Source organism: Hypomesus transpacificus, chromosome 9 (assembly GCF_021917145.1).
Source record: "Hypomesus transpacificus isolate Combined female chromosome 9, fHypTra1, whole genome shotgun sequence".
In the NCBI taxonomy this organism is placed as follows: Eukaryota; Metazoa; Chordata; class Actinopteri; order Osmeriformes; family Osmeridae; genus Hypomesus; species Hypomesus transpacificus.
Window position 1 is genome coordinate 1,102,795 of NC_061068.1, and position 16,716 is coordinate 1,119,510.

At 47.7% G+C, this 16,716-nt stretch overlaps 1 protein-coding gene across 1 annotated transcript; it reads left to right on the forward strand.

The window, feature by feature from the left end:
* The first annotated feature begins 6,930 nt into the window (after nucleotides 1-6,930).
* LOC124471925 (potassium voltage-gated channel subfamily A member 10) lies at nucleotides 6,931-8,655 on the forward strand. Its single transcript, XM_047026595.1, has one exon. The coding sequence runs from the start codon at nucleotides 6,931-6,933 to the stop codon at nucleotides 8,605-8,607; it is 1,677 nt and encodes a 558-aa protein (XP_046882551.1). The 3' UTR covers nucleotides 8,608-8,655.
* The last annotated feature ends 8,061 nt before the right edge of the window (nucleotides 8,656-16,716 follow it).

Consider the following 16,716-nt stretch of genomic DNA (forward strand, 5'->3'; position numbering starts at 1 on the left):
ACACACACCTGATCGCCTCACACACACACACACACCTGGCCTCACACACACACACACACCTGGCCGCCTCGCACACACACACAGACACCTGGCCGCCTCACACACAGGGAGGTCACCCTGAGGAAAACCAGCTGAGGGGAAAATGAGCCCCTCAAACACAAATACACACCTACACACTCCACCTACACACTCTTACACAAGCACACGCACACGTATACTCACACACTTACGCATAGACACACACACGCGGCCAATCTCCAATAAACAGACAGACAGATCAATATACAGGCGGGCAAGATGACAGACAGACAGGTCAATGGACAGACAGACAGGTCAATGGACAGACAGACAGGTCAATAGATAGGCAGGCAAGATGACAGACAGGCAGTTGACAAGAACATACAGAAATAACAGACACGACCCATCAACGTGGCTTTGGATAACAGCGTCTTCTAAGTGAATAAAATGTTTAATATAATGTGTAATATAAGTTTGGTATTAGGTAGTATCTCCTATACCTTTGTCATTATCATGAAACAAAACCACACTCTCTCTGTCCTCTGTACTCTGTCGACGTTTCGTGAATCGCCCGCTCTGCGAGCAACAACATCCTCAGCTGGAAGACTCAGCCTGCTCTTTCAGGGAAATTGGACAAATTAATTACAATCGTCTTGTTGTTGCGTCACACTAAACATCTGTCGTGTTTCCTGACGGCCAGAGCACACCGGGACCAAGAGACTCACGATTCTGACGCCTCGCACACAGCCCCGCCCCGGAGCAGTGACACAAGGTTTGGGTCATCCAGCAGGTGACACAAGGTTTGAGTCGTCCAGCAGGTGACACAAGGTTTGAGTCGTCTAGCAGACTCTTTTATCCAAAGCAACGTAGGAAGAGGGCATGTGGGAATTACAGCTGAAGAACAAGAAGAGTTGACTGGTATTATGGTCGTCAGAGTTGAGGAGCGGCCTGTATTTACCGGCTTGACTTCAGCCCAGTGGTGAGTACAGGGTGAAATACAGCAGGTTGTCGGCTACAGTGCAGTAGCTTTGTTTACTCACACTTTGTTATTGTATGTTTAGGGTTAAGATGGGTTTAGCTCAGTGGTTAGAATGTGACCTTGAGTCAAGGTCCAGCAGCTTTAAAACATTTAAGACATTTCACACAAAACACACAAACCCACAAAGAAAGGGAATGTGGATTGTCTGTCTGTGTGTGTGCTTGCGTGTTAGTGTGTTTGTGTAAGCGTGTGTGTTTCTTTGGTCCGTGCTCATGTTGCGTGGGGTAGATGGAGCCCTCCAGGAGTTCCTGGAGCAACTCTGACTTCCTGTGGTCACAATCCTGCTTCTACCCACCTGTCAACCTCTTCCTGTTTCTACACACCTGTAGTCCTCTTCCTGTTTCTACACACTTGTAGTCCTCTTCCTGTTTCTACACACCTGTCAACGTCTTCCTGTTTCTACACACCTGTAGTCCTCTTCCTGTTTCTACACACTTGTAGTCCTCTTCCTGTTTCTACACACCTGTCAACCTCTTCCTGTTTCTACACACCTGTAGTCCTCTTCCTGTTTCTACACACTTGTAGTCCTCTTCCTGTTTCTACACACCTGTAGTCCTCTTCCTGTTTCTACACACTTGTAGTCCTCTTCCTGTTTCAACACACCTGTAGTCCTCTTCCTGTTTCTACACACTTGTAGTCCCCTTCCTGTTTTTACCTGTAGTTCTCTTCCTGTTTCTTTCTACCTGTGTTATTCATGTGTATATGAGCTATATTTTATAAACTGTGTTCTTGGATTGTGTTTCTACGCCCACCTGCTGGTAACTTATTTGGATGCAACAGCAGGGAAAAAACATGCACCATGACCACACATAGATTAAACACAAAAAAAGACTCTTTGCGTGGTGACACCGTTATGGTGTATGAGTTATGGTTATTGAAAAACCTTTAAAAAAAAAAGCAAGCTCAAATGAGCACCATAACCCGAACTCCACTGATTCATCCATGAGACATGGTCACCAACACCCAGAACAGGGGGGAATGAGAGGGAGGGGCGTTGTTGACTGTCCTACCTCCATGTGTTTGGGAGGAGCTGTGCTCTGACTTGCTCTCCACCATCTCCTCACCCTCCTGATGAGAGATCTGGAGGGCGTCCAGAAGACCGTCTTAGTGTGAGATCCTCCAGTCCTGTTCTCTCAGCCTGGCTCACAGAGCTTACATCATTGACCTCCTCAATCACCTAATCTTCTTAATGGTGTCCAGTCATCAGGGCAGACACTAGTGCCTGTAAGGCTGGGGGGGGGGGGGGGGGGTTTGCGTGTTTGTCTGTCAATCAGTCGGTCAGTCAATCTGTCTTGTCTAGTTTAGTCTTGTCTGTCTTCCTGTCTGCCTCCCTGTCTTGTGTTTAATCATTGATAGAAGTGTGACCTTGAATGGAGGATTGCTGCTTCTATATGTCATACGATGCCTGAAAACAATCCAGTTACATTTACATTTTACATTTAGTCATTTAGCAGACGCTCTTATCCAGAGCGACTTACAGTCAGTACAGGGACATTCCCCCGAGGCAAGTAGGGTGAAGTGCCTTGCCCAAGGACACAACGTCATTTGGCACGGCGGGGAATCGATCTGGCAACCTTCTGATTACTAGCCCGACTCCCTCACCCACAAGTCTCACAATCCCTTCTGTTTTCACAAAGTATACTATTTACACACACAATAAAGTGTGCTTATTAGTTAGCAGATCTTTTTCTAAGAATACAGCTCATCCCTCCCTCCCTCACTTGCTCACTTCCTTCTCGTCTCGTCTCGTCCCCTCCCTTCCCCTCCCCTCTCCTCCCCTCTCTTCTCCTCCCCTCTCTTCTCCTCCCCTCTCTTCTCTTCTCATCTCCTCCCCTCTCTTCTCCTCTCCTCTCCTCTCCTCTCTTCTCATCTCGTCCCCTCCCCTTTCCTCCCCTCTCTGATACTTTAAGTGATGACTAGTAGTGTGCCACTTGACTGAGGAGTTGACCTCTCCTTCAGCCCTCTGGTCCCCCCGGTCCTCTGACCCTGACCCCCTGACCTCTAAACCCTCATCTACTTTGTTTCCGAGGGTCATAGAAGGGAACTCCAGATATAGAATTACTAGACTGAGATGCTGCCGGGGAGTCTACCAAGGCTAAACTATAGGATTACCTGTATGGAATAACTAGGGCAAGCAGCCAGACATGACCCTCTGTAAACCTGTCAGGCTTAGTAGTTGAATCTATGATGAGCTGTTTAGATTGGGTTTCTAGTTAATGTCTATGATGGGTTTCTAGTTAATGTCTATGATGGGTGTCTAGTTAATGTCTATGATGAGCTGTTTAGATAGGGTTTCTAGTTAATGTGGGGCATATGATACTTCTGCTTCAATTACAACTCATTTCCCATCCTGCTTTTGGATCTGTGTGTTGTGTATATAGGTTTGTTCAACACCCATACAGAGACAGAAACATCATCTCTTTTGAGGCTGCCTGCATAAAAGGACTAGGCCAAAAAGGCCATATATGTGCACATTATAGAATTGTTGGGAATGACGACGCAGACTGTACTGAAAAGATGGACATGTTGTTTTGCAGACGGGCTAATATGCCGTCGGAAATCTTGTTCTGTGGCACGTACAAGTTTTTTGTGGCTTCATGTTCAATTTATTCTTTGGAATTACAGTGTTGCGCTGAGAAAAGAAACAGTTTGTTGTTACCTAACTTGATATTGCTGCTTCTTGAGGTTCGCCTCAGGTGAGGCATGCAGGACGTAGGCGTGTGGATCATGTATCTGTCTGTACGAACACACACACCTACACCTACACACACCCTAACACACACACACACACACAGATACACACACACACCCTAACACGTTGTGATATTGTCATGAAAGACTAGGGAGAGAGTGGCACTGCAGCATAAGTTTACCGCACAGCGCCTCCCTCCCTCCCACCCTCCCTCCCACCCTCCCTCCCTCCCTCTCCCTCGCACCTTCCCTCCCTCCCACCCTCCCTCCCTCCCTCCCACCCTCCCTCCCTCTGTCCTTCACTCTTTCCTTCACGCCCCTCCATCACAAATGACTGTGCAGTGGATAGATTGATTAGACGCCTGATTCTCTCTCTCCCTTTGTTTTTGTCTCGGACACTCTTTCCCTCCCTCCCTCCCTTTTTCTCTTTTTCTATCTTTTTGTCTCTCTCTCTCTCTCTTCCCCCCCCCCCCCCCTTCTCTCTCTGTATCCATGTCTGCGGTGTTAAAGTGACAGCCAGTGCTGCAGTTTCTCTCAGTAATGACATGCTAAGGGCACTGCAGGCCCATGCAAAATCAGCTCCCTGCGGGGAAGAAGGTGGGCTGTGTGTGTGTGTTTGTATTCGTTTGTGTATGGTTGTGTGTTTGTGTGTGTTCATGTGGATGAGTGTGTATGTGTGTGAGGGGGGGGATGACCTTGATGCTATGAACTCCAGACACCTGCAGTAGTTCTGTTCATGCTTACCCTGCACACAACACACCACACGACAGAATAGCACAATACACTCTACGTTACAGCACAGCACAGCACAGCAGTGTCACCAGAGGACTGTGACTTCAAACTGTAGCAGAGATGGAAGGGAGAAAGAGAGAGGAGAAAATAGATGAGAGGACTGACTGCATAACAGTGTCTCTCTCTGTTGTGTAAAGTGAGAGTCCTCCAGCCATGCCAACTAGGCTGTCCTTTTCTGCGGCCACCAGGGGCATTATCAATCAAGTACTCTATATACTGTGTGTATATATATTAGGAATTTTATTCTTTCAAAGAAATCAGCGAAAGACTGAGAAATGGATGGACGGATAGATGAATGAATAGAAAGAAGGAAAGAAAGATAGATTACGTTTAAATATATGCATTTAGCAGAAGCTTTTATCCAAAGCGACTTCCAAGAGAGAGTTTTATAAAAGTGCATAGGTCACTGATCATAACAACGAGATAGCCCCAAACATTGTGGGTAGCCAATGAGTGGAGGGGAGAGGGGGGGGCATCCCAAGGTGAGGTGGATTGGATGTTATCCTCGGTGTGCTTAGTCGCAAGGGTGAGACAACTGACAACCTCTCCTCCCGTCCGCGTCAAACCGCTGCTAGCACCAGGACTGAGGGGATCTCCTGGAGCATCCTGGCAGTCAGTACCTCTCCTCTGAACGCTGCCCACCAGCCTGCTGAACGCTGCCCGGCAGGAGGACCGCCACACACAGAGAGGGGGGACCCCAACGTATACCACAGAAGAAGACGCAGAGTGTGTGTGGACACGTATGTGTGTATTGTTTTATGCCATGTGTAAGTATGTGTGTGTGTGAGAGAGAGAGAGAGAGAGATAGATAGAGGAGAGACAGAGAGAGAGAGAGAGAGAGAGAGAGAGAGAGAGAGAGAGAGAGAGAGAGAGAGAGAGAGAGAGAGAGAGAGAGAGAGAGAGAGAGAGAGAGAGAGAGTGTGTGTGTGCGTGAGTGTGTCCATGATGGCGTCTCTGCTTTCGGATAAGGTGTAAGATTACCCTGTGGGATCTTTTATTGCGTCGGAGTCAGGCAGACCTCCAGGTTGTGTCGTGGGTGAGCAGAGGAAGACAGCGCTTCAAGGGCAGACAGCAGCTGAACACCTGGGCTGCTCTCAGCCCGCTGTAACCTTGGTAACCTTGGGACTGCTCCGGTGAGTGTTCCAACATCTGCAGCCCACAAAGCTGGAAACTGAAAACTATTTTAGCCCGCGCACACTTCGTTTCTGTGTCTGGCCTGTGTTGGTGTGTGTGCTCAGGTGAGTGTTCAGGATGCGTTGTATGTTGTTGCTATTGGCAGTGTTGGGTGATGTGGTTTGTTTTGATTGTCTTGAAGGAACCACAATGTTGTTGTTGTTTGTACATATCTTGCATTGTAGCTTGTCTTAGGAACAGCTTGAAAACATTATGTAAACCGAAATAATCCTTGATGTAATGAAACATGAACCTTAACCGATAGTGATTCTGATAGTTTTAAGAATATCTGATGTTTGCATTCTGAATAGAGAAATTTTGTTTTACACCCTGGCCGTCAGACATTGACGAACCTTATTGTTTACACTCAGTTAATTCATATTCATCTATAAATTCTTCCACCCTCCACCCACTAAACGTGCAATCGATGAAACTATTTTTACCCACAATGTCCTTGGCTCAGGACACGATGAATGAATATGAACTCACGTTTCATTCAGATCAATTGAATAAGGAGGAACTGTGTGCTACCTGCCAAAGACTGCAACGTGAGTTGACACGGGTCCAAGAGATTCTCTCTCCGAGCTTCTTGGGCCCTCGGTGTCAAGTAAAGACAGAGTTTGCAGGAGGCGCCTATTGGGATATAGTTACCTGTCTAAAGCAGACAAGTGGAAAGATTAACAACCACTTAACAACCACATTTTTACCTGCACTGAGATCAGTCCAGATCTGAAGTGTCAATGTACCGTCGACGTCCGTAGTAGAAAGAATAAAGGTCGTACAGTTTCTGCGTGGCGTGAAAGAGGGGAAAGATTCAAAGCCCCTTTAGCCTAGAATAACTCTGTTCTAGTGAGGATTTGTTTTTGTATCACTTATCACCTCAACCTGTTAATTTCAACAGAAACTAAAGTAAATATCTTGCCTGCCCTCAATGACAGAGAGACACTGCAGAATTCAGTGTAATCTGACACAACTATTCATTCTCTATTTTCAGGTTACCAGGAAAGGACTGAGTCAGGATACCTGGTTGGATCCACGCCGGTCTGAATGCACACCAGCACAGAAGAGGCCCTCACGGGATCTCCAGAGCAACGCTGGCTGTGGCAACGTCTCCTTTCCCTCTCTCCACACCGGGCTAAGGACCAGGACCAGGACCAGGACTGGGGCCAGGACAAGCACCAGGACCTGAACCTTGACTGCAGCTGCCAGAAGAGGTGATGGAGGTACCGCTGGTTAACTTTGAGAACATGGATGACGTTGGCATCCACATGGGAGACCCCAGTGACTCGGGGTACCCCACCACGCCCACATCCGAGGCCCCTGACCAGAACCTGGCCACCAACCGCCTCACGACCCCCCAACAGTCGCCCAGCAGAGGCCGCAGGGGCCCAGAGACCTCGCCCTCGACCCCTCCCACGGTGAGCAACAAGGGCCACTCTAGCTGTGGCAGTTTGATCTCCAACCTGAAGCTGTTGATCAACAGCGAGACCTCGCCCACCGACAGTGTCTTCAGCCGGCTGAAGGAATGCTGCGACAACGAGGACCTGTTTGAGAAGCAGCGTGTGGTGAACTCTCCCAACCACAAGGTGCTCATCAACGTGTCTGGGATGAAGTATGAGACTCAGATGAGCACCCTGACTCAGTTTCCGGACACCTTGCTTGGAGATCCAATGAAACGGATGCGGTACTTTGACCCGATGAGGAACGAGTATTTCTTTGACCGGAATCGGCCCAGCTTCGACGGAATCCTCTACTTCTACCAGTCTGGGGGTAAACTCAGACGACCGGCCAACGTCCCCTTGGACGTTTTCGTCAACGAGATTGTTTTCTACGAGTTGGGACACAAGGCCATGGAGCAGTTCCGCGAGGACGAGGGTTTCGTCAAAGAGCCCGAGGTGCCTTTGCCCACCAACGAGCTTCACCGTCAGTTCTGGCTCCTGTTCGAGTACCCCGAGAGTTCCAGCGCCGCCCGCACCGTGGCCCTGGTGTCCGTGTTCGTCATCGTCATTTCCATCTTCATCTTCTGCCTGGAGACTCTGCCGGAGTTCCGCGACGAGCCGGACTACTTCCCGAGCCCGGCCCAGGGCTCCAACATGTCCCTGGTGCCTCCCAGCGCCGTCCAGAAAAGCGTGCTGGCCTACATCACCGACCCCTTCTTCATCGTGGAGACCATCTGCATCATCTGGTTCTGCTTCGAGCTGGGGGTTCGCTTCGTGGTGTGCCCCAGCAAGAGGGATTTCTTCAACAACATCATGAACATCATCGACATTGTCTCAATTTTTCCTTACTTCGTAACCCTGGTGACGGAGCTGGCGACCACTCCGGACGACGACATCAACTCAGGCCAGAACATGTCGCTGGCCATCCTGCGGATCATCCGTCTGGTGAGAGTCTTCCGCATCTTCAAACTCTCCCGCCACTCCAAGGGGCTTCAGATTCTGGGTCAGACCCTGAAAGCCAGCATGAGAGAGCTGGGCCTGCTCATCTTCTTCCTCTTCATAGGGGTGATCCTGTTCTCAAGTGCCATCTACTTCGCCGAGGTCGACGAACCGCAGACCCAGTTCGTCAGCATCCCTGACGGATTCTGGTGGGCTGTGGTGACCATGACGACAGTCGGCTACGGCGACATGTGCCCCATCACCATGGGGGGCAAGATGGTGGGCACCCTGTGCGCCATCGCCGGCGTGCTGACCATCGCCCTGCCCGTTCCTGTCATCGTCTCCAACTTTAACTACTTCTACCACCGGGAGACGGAGCAGGAGGAGAAGCAGGTGATGGATATCGCCACCGAAGACGCGCAGAAGTCGGCCGACTCGACCAACAAGTATGGCAGCACCCCGTCTCTCAACAAGAGCAATGGGACTTGGCAGAACGAGAAGAGCGGTGTGAACTGATCCTCCAGGCGTCAGCACAGCCACGGGGCGGGATAGGACTGCGTCAAACTTCCGAACTCATCCGTCAGTCACATCGATGTTAATTGGTATGATTTTATACGCAGCAACATTCAACATTCAAACTAAACCTTAAAGCAGCAATTGGTGGTCGTCTGCCCAACTAATATGCATGTGGACGTGTCAAAGTGCAATTAAGACAACATAGAGACTATAATTCCAACAGAAAGGTTGAGTGGGCTGTTCCTAGCAGAGTTGTAACCAGCAGAACAATTTGCATTTATTTTCTCAGTATAACCAGTGTAATGTAGCAAAGTTATTTAGCTCTCTTCTTTATGCTAAATATATTCCCATTGACTATGCAGCCGCAAGTCACATATGTAGATACAACTACAAAGTTAACATCATACACATGCTACATTTTCACCTTAGTCTGCACTTTTACCGTACTCATTAGGACAAAGGGAGAGACGATGGTATCATGTGCCCGTGTACGGGACACTGTAGGTTTCAGGAAGGGAGGGAGGGAGGGAGGGAGGGAGGGAGGGAGGGAGGGAGGGAGGGAGGGAGGGAGGGAGGGAGGGAGGGAGAAACTGCTCAATATATATCAGTAAACTCTGTATGGTGCTTGTACAATATTATCTGGTCGGTCAAGGAAAACAGAATACATACAATCACCATCCCTATCCATCACTACACTGACATTCCTATCCATTACTATCACTACCCATCACAATACAGACAATCACTATCCATCACTATACATACCATAACTATAAATGCTATCACAATTCTTCACAGTCTTCACTAAATGTACTATCACTATCCATAACTAAACCATCAGTATCCATCACTAGACATATCAAAACTATTTATCATAAGCATCACTATTCATCACTAAACATCCCATCACTATTTATCACTAGACATCCCATCACTATTTATCACATGCATCACTATCCACACCATCACTGTACACACCATCACTTCTATGCACACAATCAGGGGTGGGTGTTGGGTTAACCATAAGTATTTAAGTACTCAATGCTGTCTGAGCAACAAAGTATGGCTTGAAACCAACAGATCTTTGCACATCTCTGCCCTCAAAACTGTGACGCTTTATCTCTTTAACTTGTGGCTGTCGTCTGTGTTGCATGGATTAGTAAGTGTGCCGAAAGCACGGCTTCAACAATCTATATGCACGTGTGTTGATCATGTAAAATTCACATGCTGTAGTTATGCATCTTATATTAATTGCAGTGAATGCTATCAACAGATATGAGATGCGACATTAGCGTCGGACATTAGCGACATTAGCGTCGTGAGTTGAACCATGTTTCGATGCGGTGCCAAACCAGGCACCTGATTGGTGCACATGTCACAAATTACGTCTGGGGAAAAAAGAAAAGAAGAATGTTTTAGGTCGATAAGGAACCCCTTGTGGAAAACATATTGTATGTGTTATCGGCTGAATACTTAATTTAAGCAATACAGGGTATCGTGTAAATTGTATTTATTCTATTCAAAATGAATGTATGTGCAATGACAGTGCATGGCTGGACATAGGTAAATAGAAAACAATAAACAATAAGCCTACTAAAATCCATACAAAACCACAATACTACCAAAAGATGAAAGACAAAGCCATACCTGCAATCATATCGTGAGTAAGTAAGCAATAAGCCTGACTGTGTTGTCAGAGAATTACTGGGTATTCAGCACTTTACTGGAATAGATAATCACTGGTTATTAAAGAAATGTAAATGTTTGGACATCGTAGGACACAGCAGCAGAATAACAACTCGCTGTTTTATTCATTATACAGTATTATGAGTGCCTTCAATTAAACATGTACCCTTAAGTCACATCACATAATTGGTTGGTGTCGTAATTGATTGGTGTTTTGGTGTGTGGTTAGTGTATATATTTTTTTATATCTCCCACATATTCCCAAAAGGATACATGAAAGAAATGTATGAACATGATAATCAACCCTGGGTGTCTCTGTATGTCCCTGGGTGTCTCTGTATGTCCCTGGGTGTCTCTGTATGTCCCTGTGTGTCCCTGGGTGTCTCTGTATGTCCCTGGGTGTCTCTGTATGTCCCTGTGTGTCCCTGGGTGTCTCTGTATGTCCCTGGGTGTCTCTGTATGTCCCTGTGTGTCCCTGGGTGTCTCTGTATGTCCCTGTGTGTCCCTGTGTGTCCCTGGGTGTCTCTGTATGTCCCTGTGTGTCCCTGTGTGTCCCTGGGTGTCTCTGTATGTCCCTGGGTGTCTCTGTATGTCCCTGTGTGTCCCTGGGTGTCTCTGTATGTCCCTGGGTGTCTCTGTATGTCCCTGGGTGTCTCTGTATGTCCCTGTGTGTCCCTGTGTGTCCCTGGGTGTCTCTGTATGTCCCTGGGTGTCTCTGTATGTCCCTGTGTGTCCCTGGGTGTCCCTGGGTGTCTCTGTATGTCCCTGGGTGTCTCTGTATGTCCCTGTGTGTCCCTGGGTGTCTCTGTATGTCCCTGTGTGTCCCTGGGTGTCTCTGGGTGTCTCTGTATGTCCCTGGGTGTCTCTGTATGTCCCTGTGTGTCCCTGTGTGTCTCTATATGTCCCTGGGTGTCTCTGTATGTCCCTGTGTGTCCCTGTATGTCCCTGTGTGTCCCTGGGTGTCCCTGTGTGTCTCTGTATGTCCCTGGGTGTCCCTGTATGTCCCTGTGTGTCCCTGGGTGTCCCTGTGTGTCTCTGTATGTCCCTGGGTGTCTCTGTATGTCCCTGTGTGTCCCTGTATGTCCCTGGGTGTCCCTGGGTGTCCCTGGGTGTCTCTGTATGTCCCTGGGTGTCTCTGTATGTCCCTGGGTGTCTCTGTATGTCCCTGTGTGTCCCTGGGTGTCCCTGGGTGTCTCTGTGTGTCCCTGGGTGTCTCTGTATGTCCCTGTGTGTCCCTGGGTGTCTCTGTATGTCCCTGGGTGTCCCTGGGTGTCTCTGTATGTCCCTGGGTGTCTCTGTATGTCCCTGTGTGTCCCTGGGTGTCCCTGGGTGTCTCTGTATGTCCCTGGGTGTCTCTGTATGTCCCTGTGTGTCCCTGGGTGTCCCTGTGTGTCTCTGTATGTCCCTGGGTGTCTCTGTATGTCCCTGTGTGTCCCTGTATGTCCCTGGGTGTCCCTGTGTGTCTCTGTATGTCCCTGGGTGTCTTTGTATGTCCCTGTGTGTCCCTGTATGTCCCTGTGTGTCCCTGGGTGTCTCTGTGTGTCTCTGTATGTCCCTGGGTGTCTCTGTGTGTCCCTGGGTGTCCCTGGGTGTCTCTGTATGTCCCTGGGTGTCTCTGTGTGTCCCTGTATGTCCCTGTGTGTCCCTGGGTGTCTCTGTATGTCCCTGTGTGTCCCTGGGTGTCTCTGTATGTCCCTGGGTGTGCAGTCCATCACCAGAAGACTCGTGTGAAGGAGACGTGTGGTCTGTCTCCTGTTAGCACCCTGCTCAAGGTGTTAGCATATTCTCACTGCAGACTGGTCACACATCCAGTGTAATGGGGAAATCTATCTCTGTTTTCCCAACACGCCCTCTCTCTCTCTTTCTCTCTCTCTCTTTCTCTCTTTCTCCTCCCAAGATGCCTTCTCTCTCTCTCTCTCCTCCCAGCACCACTTACCTAACTCTCTCCAGCCAACACCCCCCCCTGCTGTTTTTTCTCTCTCTCCCCCCCAACACGCTCTCTCTCTCTTTCTCTCTCTCTCCCTCCCTCCCTCCCTCCCTCCCTCCCTCCCTCCCTCCCTCCCTCCCTCCCTCCCTCCCTCCCTCCCTCCCTCCCTCCCTCCCTCTCCTCCTCTCTCGCTCTAAGCCACATTTTCAGCACCGTGTTAGCTGGTGTCTGCATGATGTCACAGAGGAGGAAATACAGATTATTTTTATAAATCTGATTCGTACACCAGGGGTCACACTGGGTGACAAAATAGCTGTGTCCTGAAACAACCAGTGAAAAGAACAGATGAGAGAGAACAGAAAACCAGCTAGCCTCAGTCTTCTGTATGCAACCTTTATCTTTCCATTAGGTCATGTTACCTTCCCTAACTATGCAAATAAGAAATATCTAAGGTTGCAGGCATGAGGTTATAAGATGGAATGAGGTGACATACATATATAATGTTGCTTTTGTGAGTAACCTGGTGGCAGGATGAAATCTTTACGCTCTCCTGAGATGTTAAGTAAAAGAGTGCTTTGGGACTGTGCTGTACAGGGCAATACAGAACCGAAGGGTCATATCAGTAGAGCGTCACACAGCACTGTTCTCTGCACACTAACAGTGCTGTGCGATCTTTGGTATCATGCTGTGTGCTTGACAATGCCTTTGATTGAGATAGCTTCAAAAGCATAATAATTGAATTAAATATTCAAAACTGATTAACAATTTATCATGTAATCTGTCTTGGCACCTAAGACCATGATCTGGGAGTTGGGACACGGCCAGACGATGACCCGAATACGAGAGGAGATCATCCGTTTACAGTAGTTGTGAGGTAAAGCTTAGTGGTTAGAGTGTTTAACAGCAGATCAAGAGATCGCAGGGAGGAATCTTACCCCATGTACATTGCATTGGACGATAGCTTGAAATAAGTATGTCACATGATCATACTTGATCATACTTCAGGTAGCGCCTCGTGCTGCGTGTCAGACAAAGAGTTATGACCCGGCTTGCGTTTGGAAGATTCAGGTTTTCCTTGTTTAATTGTTTTCCATTCATGGGACTTTTATATTCAGTTTCTTTCTGTGCATCCTGTCACTAGTTAACTCGCAGCTGAGAGACATCTGCCCCAGGACTGATCAGTGATCACTGATAGTGTAGTGATATCGTCCAACACACCCTGGCTGGTATTTTGCCATTAAAGAGACAGGCGGCTCACACAAGGTCAAACACAAAGTGAGTGGAGCATACATTATTCATGTGCTCTTCCGTGAAGATATCAGATCTATCCTGCCTTGACGCAAACAGAAATCCATTCAAACCCCAGGAAACAGCCTTCCCTGCCAGAAAGGACCCCATAAGGCAGTTCTAACAACTCTAAAAATACCACATTTGATGTGCTTCCTGAATACCACCTACACAGAGATCCTTCTGGCCCAACCTGAGTGACAAACGGACTCTCAGAGTGGAGAGAGGGAAACGATGCCCAGAGGGCCAGACGATGCATCTCACATCAGAGGATGGGGTTACTGTTTCGTCAGCAGACATGGTAGCAGCCAGACACAGAGCCGGCCGGCCGGCCAGCGTCCCGGCCAAGTGCCTCTTGGAGGGCAGGGGCTCCGGAGTTCAGGATAGAGGAACCGTCTGTGTGCTCTGGACCTGACGCAGTCTCTCCTTTCTCCCTGCCTCGGCCCCTGAATGTAAGAAACACTTGGGGACGAGAAACACAAGCGTCAGCCTTGGATCTGACCCCTCCCCCCCCCCCCACACACACAATTGAGCAATCTGCACTGGTTCGATTTTAGATTAAAATTCGGGCGGCACATTCGGCCCTCCGCTATTACTTGGGTATGGATCGCAAGGCCCTGGTCCTGCTGACCACTGTCTTCCTCTGAGGGTTTTGCATTACTGTCACTACTGCTCTATTGACCACCAGTTTAATATGATGGAATTACAGGCCGTGACTTTGTAGAAAGGTTTACTTAAACAAATCAACAACGTCCGTAGCAGAGGGCCAACAGCAGGGCTCAGGGGGATTTGACGTGCCTGCATGGGTTTGTTTACTGTGTGTGTGCGTGTGCATGTGTGTATGCATATGCATGTGTGTGTGTGCGTGTATGTGTGTGCATGTGCGTGTGCGTGTGTGTCCATCTGCTCCCTCAGTGTCAGACTGTGAAGGACAGGTGGACACATTCTAGGGGACCGTAGGAGTGGGGAAAAACACAGTACAGGGACACTGTGGGAAACACACACAGTAACACACACACACACTAACACACACACATATGTACACTAACCCACACACACACACACACCCTGCTTGAAGAATGTTCTGTGTGTTTACTGATCTACTGTCAATGACACACACACACCCACACACACACAGCACATTTTCCTCCCTCTCTTCTTTAGTAGGTACTTCCTTTCTGGGCACATGATATGTCAGAATGGAGGTGTGGCTGGTTTTCCACAAACCTGGCTTGCACTGACGGGAAATCATATTTAGCTGCACCTTAGCTTCCAGGGAGTCAGTATTGATTACATATCTCAGGGTTCTTCCCTTTTTTGCATGGTATCCCTAGCAACTAAAAATAAAAATGGATAAAGTCCCTTATCTAAATCATAAAAAACAAATATATATTTGATCAACCATTAGGGTAGGTAGAGAGCGACCAGTCAGCATATAAAATGAAGCATATAAAATGAAGGCCTTGCATGGAAGGGAGATAGAGACTCTACTGTATATCTGTGATGTAACAGTGGAGGGGAGATGGAGACTCTACTGTATATCTGTGATGTAACAGTGGAGGGGAGATGGAGACTCTACTGTACATTTGTGACGTAACAATGGGACTCCCCTGGTCCTGACCCAGAATCCTCCACTGTCAGACTGAGTTACTGCTAGCTACTACATTATTCAAATGACATTTTGGTCTTCTTTAATTATTCAGAGTGCTTTAAGAGAGGGCTTGGTTGATGACTGGTCCTCTAACCGTGACAAATATTAGCCTCCTTGATTAGATTTTCACCCTGGATACACAATAAATAATACATTAAGATATAGAATTACAACTGTGCTGAGATCATGTATTTAGTATACATTCAAAATAGTTTGTCACCACGGGTCCTGACAGATTTCTTCTTACATCGAAAAACCGTTTAAATTCAAGGAGAATAATACAATTTTCTTTCTCAACTATCTGAGGTGATCTATACTAGAACCCGCTCCCAGGGAAAGACAAAGAACGAGGTGACATGAGGTGGGATAGGGAGGCGGAGGGAGAGGGAGAATGATCCAGGAAAAGAAAGAGAGAGAGAGAGGGTGAAGAAGTGAGAGTGAGAGAAATAGGAGCAGATAACGACTTGTGGAGATAAAGATTGATGAGTGATAGGCCTGGAGGTCTCTCACATGCTGGTCAACCAGTTGTGTGCACACATCCTCCACACACACACATCCTCCACACACACACACACACATCCAGTCAACCTCTCCATGTTTCTCCAGAGAGTGATCTTCACACCGGGCCTCATCAGGTTTGATTGGTGTGTACATCAACATAGGGCTGGGCTTCTCAAGGTCCCACCCTACTGTTGGTCAAACCAGTCAACTAGAAAGACTGTGTTACAGCAAACCATTTGTTTTGATGTAGTCATTGGTCGGTGCAGTTCAAATCGAGGCCGTGGACTCCATCTGTCTTTTGTCTTTTTTTTTTTTACTATACAAACAGTATCCTGTTGATAAACCAAATGTTAAAATCAAGGTTTGTCACACTTTGGGGCTTTATCTAAGACAGTGAGAGTTTATTTATTCTCTCAGCCTTCTGACTTTGACGACGAGCAGTTATTGTTCTTTGCACAAGGATAGTGTGCCACCATGTGGCCCCTGATGTGCTACTGCAGCTTGTTCCTCAAAGTGCCACGTTGTAATGTCATATATTAATTTAGCTGAATACATTTCTGAGCATACCTAGGCTAATCAAGCGGCAACAACTGCTAAAACAGACGATTACATTTTTGGTTAATCAACCTGGTAAATGGAAAAGATTGCAAGTTGGTTCATACTATTGGAAGCATGTGTCACACTGTCACCTGTATTACAACAATAAGCTTGCTCATGCAGGAGCGGGAAAAACAACTGGGCAGGTAGTTTAGAAGGAGTTGCGCAAGGGGAATTGTTTATTAATGCTTTAAAAACAATCAACGCCAGACTACCGCACCCTTGTTGGCAAACCCTGACTTTGACTGGCAGAAACATTCCGCTCTTTGGTCTTGCTGTCAGTGCTGATTAAGGGAAAGTAAAGGAGGATAAAATAAGTCATGCTTTATATTTATGAGTATTGCTATATCCAGTTGTAGCAGAGAAATTTAGGCAACCTTTATATTTTAAAGTGTTGCCGAATTATGTAATACATTTATTGAGAACCAGTCATAACAACAGGTCAGCTGTAAAAGCAGTT